The 3308-nt window shown below is 46.5% G+C and overlaps 1 protein-coding gene across 1 annotated transcript; it reads right to left on the bottom strand.

Moving 5' to 3' along the window:
• Positions 1–259: 259 nt before the first annotated feature.
• On the bottom strand, positions 260–2668 carry LOC123245788 (cell division cycle 5-like protein). Its single transcript, XM_044674789.1, has one exon. The coding sequence runs from the start codon at positions 2666–2668 to the stop codon at positions 260–262; it is 2409 nt and encodes an 802-aa protein (XP_044530724.1).
• Between the last annotated feature and the right edge of the window lie 640 nt (positions 2669–3308).

Below are 3308 nucleotides of genomic sequence, written 5' to 3'. Positions count from 1 at the left end.
ATATATACATATATACACAGTGTTGAAATAGAATTTGTGCTAGCAAAACATTTAGTAAGCCAGTTACTATATATGTGTTAATATGATATATAAAAATACATACATTTTCATTGGTTTTTTAACTCACTTCTCCACATTTTCCCTCATTGGAAATGGGATTGTTAATCAAGAATTGTCCCCTTTCCACCCCACCTTCCAGTCTTTTCTTCTGTCCTTCTAAATGGCATGGAATTCTTTCTATGAGAACATGCATGAGTTTTCAGCATTTTGACTGTAAAGTCCATTTCTCCAGGAGCAAATGGGCATATCTTTGCTGAAGTTCCTTTTCTCTTTCTTGTTGTCTCTGGACATCTTCATTTAGACACTTGAGCCTCCTTAGAATAGCAGAATCCTCCTGTTTCTTTAGCACCTCCAAAGTGTGAAACTCCAAGTGAGCTTGCTCTATCTGGTCCCATAAATCGTTCACATGTTTCCTCAGTCCCATCTCCTGAGACATGTAGCCCCCAAGCAAAATTTTCATTTTCTTTTCCAATTTTGCAGCTCTTTTAGCTTCTGTGGCCATGTGAACCCTATTTATCTCAAGCCTCTTTTCAAGTGATTGAATCCTGTCCTTCTTGCTGACCAAGTTGGCTCGAGTGTATCGGCTCTGCCCTGGTAGATATAAAATCTGACTGTAGCATTCTTCCCACACCTGATTGTAAACTTCATTTGACAGCTCACCATGGCACATTCTTTGCTTAATGACTTCAATCTCCTGTGTCAAAAGGTCTTGAGCCTTCTCCAGTTCATCTTTGGAAAAATTTTCATAGGGGTTGAGTTCTAGGTAAGTTATGTGCTGGGTACTATTGCTCCCCAATTCTAGAGGTTTCCCCTTTTTATTTCCAGCATGTGCTTCATAAGGATGATGTAGAAGATCATAATGAAGCATTGTGATGATCTCTTTCTTAAGGAGTTCTTCACTTTTCTGTAGGTCTGCTGGTGGTGGTTCTACATTGAAGGGTCTAAGGATTGTTTCATTTACTTCTGAAGGCCTTGGCAGACCCTTCTGGACAGCTTTGTGCATGTGTTTTATTTCTTTTACGTGTTCTATGTCTTGGATAGCGTGCCTTCGAGCATCTCCATCAGCAGCATCTTCTGCAAAGGTTTCATCAATCTTAAGGTCTTCTAGTTCCTTCATAGCGTTTTCTGGTAAAACAATCTCGAAGTCGTTCTTGGGAGTTGGAAGGTCCAGCAACCCTAAATGGAGAAGCTCCTGAGATTCTCTCTCCATCTGCTTCCAATAAGAGGGATCATTGCAATCTGCCAATCTCTCTTCAGGATTTATGTTTAGTTTGTCCCTTAGAGGTGTTCTCTGTGGAGTAGTGCCAACACGTGGTTTAGGAGCCATCCCAACTTGAAGAGTGGACCCTTGAGCTCCATGAGGTGGAGTCCCGAATGGGGTGAACAGGACTGTGTTTGGTGTCTGGATGATCAGTTGTTGTGGAGTCCCACCAGAGAAGTCACTCTCATGCAATGGTGTATTAAGACCCCCTTTCAAAGGGGTGTCAACGTTGCTAAGAGCCAATAAGTTCTGTGCTCCCTTCAAGACTGGATCTTGGGCTTCTGGAATTTGGGGTGTCCTCAGGGTGATACTGTGGTTGGTCACATGGTACTCAGACAAAAGGCTCCTGGAAGCAGAATTCACTATGCTGCCTGATTCCTCTGCTGCCTGGCTTGCAATTTCACTTACCCGGCCAACTTTCACCACTCCCTGAAGTTCTGCATCTGAAATCTGAGGAGCAGGAAGTACTAATTTGCTTCTCTTCTTGGTCACTTCTGATCTTCCCGCGGGATGAAGAATGGCTGATGGCAAACCCGACTCCCTTTTGCTTTTCCAGTACTGCTTGTCTTTGTTCCTAGCTCTGCTTTCCTTTTCGGATCTGGACTCCCCATCCAGATCTTTTTGTCTTAGGTGGCTAAAGTCAGCATCAAGGGTGCCATGGCTTTCTTCGGAAGTGTTGTAAAAACCTGGAGCTGGCTTCTTTTCAAATGGAATTTCTGCATTATAATCTACTCCCCGCTTCCTTTTCCTCTTCTGAAGGTCTATGCCAGCTGCTCGCAGTTCTCTCCTCTTTTGGAGGGCAGCGAGCTGCCTTGCTTCTTGCAGCTGCTTCTCTCTGGCTTTCCTCTTAGCCTTCTTCCCCTGGGTGTTTGCCAGACGGGCTCTTGCTTCTGAGAGCATTTCTAGCTCATCCTCCTCCATATCAATGGGATCAGGCCTGGCCGGTTTGGTCTCTGGATTGGGATCGCTCTCTCCGGGTTTCAGTTTCCGCGGATCATCCTCGGCCTCTTCACGGTCTCGTTGGGCAGCTTTATCCAGGAGCAATTCAAAGTGTTCCAAGCACTGTGCGGCCGTGCGGCCAACGATGGGGGCAAGGGTTCTCCACTGGGTTGGCATCAATTTGGCCAGGTGCAAAAGCTTCTCTTCTTCCTCCCTGGCCCATTCTGTTTTCCTAATGCTTGGATCCAGCCATTCGTGCCATCTGGCCTTGCACTGCTTTGCTGATTTCCTGGGCAAGAGAGAAGCAATCCGAGACCATTGGTTCTTACCGTATTTCATGACGGCCGCTTTGAGAACTTCATCCTCGGTGTTCCTCCACACACCCCCTTTGATCGAGATCCGAGGCATCCTGGCGGAGGAGGGAGGGAGCGATTCGACAATTAGCCCAGGCGAAGCAGGGAACAAAGACTGACTTAGCAACCCGAGTCCAAAGCCGGCCCTTCTTTCCAGCACAACCTGTGGCTTCCGAATGCTCTGCACAGGTGGTGAGTGAGAGGAGGTTCCTCCAGGAGAGATGGCCAGGGCTGGGGCTCCCGTTCTTATAATCCACTTGGTGAGGGAGGGGCTTGGCCAGGACAAAGGATGGAAGGAAAGTGTGAATTTGACCGAAGGTGAGAGTCAGCAGGTGCTGGGAAGGTCGAGTTCACACCTTGGAGTGGTAATCTAGACCCAGGATGCCACTCTGAGAAGAAAGAAGGAAAAAGCCCTGGCATGCATCATTGATCAAGAGCTTTTTCCATATTATTGATGTCTGCCCGAGGGTGATTGCTTTAGAGTCTAAATCCCCAGTCATATCCCCATCGACCCTGAATGTCATTTTAGTTCAGAATAGCCCTTTTTCAGAGTTTTTAGAATAGTCCTTACAGATATCTTGAAATGACTTTGGAAGTGTGGCACGTCAGGTTTGGTCGCTGTAGAAAGGACTTCATGAGGGTATCAGGTCGAGTTGGCACCTGGGAGTGGTAATCTAGACCCAGGACAGCACTCT

This window comes from Gracilinanus agilis, chromosome 4 (genome assembly GCF_016433145.1).
Source record: "Gracilinanus agilis isolate LMUSP501 chromosome 4, AgileGrace, whole genome shotgun sequence".
NCBI lineage: Eukaryota > Metazoa > Chordata > Mammalia > Didelphimorphia > Didelphidae > Gracilinanus > Gracilinanus agilis.
The sequence above is the reverse complement of the archived record's forward strand: the minus strand, read 5'-3'. Positions and strand labels throughout refer to the sequence as shown.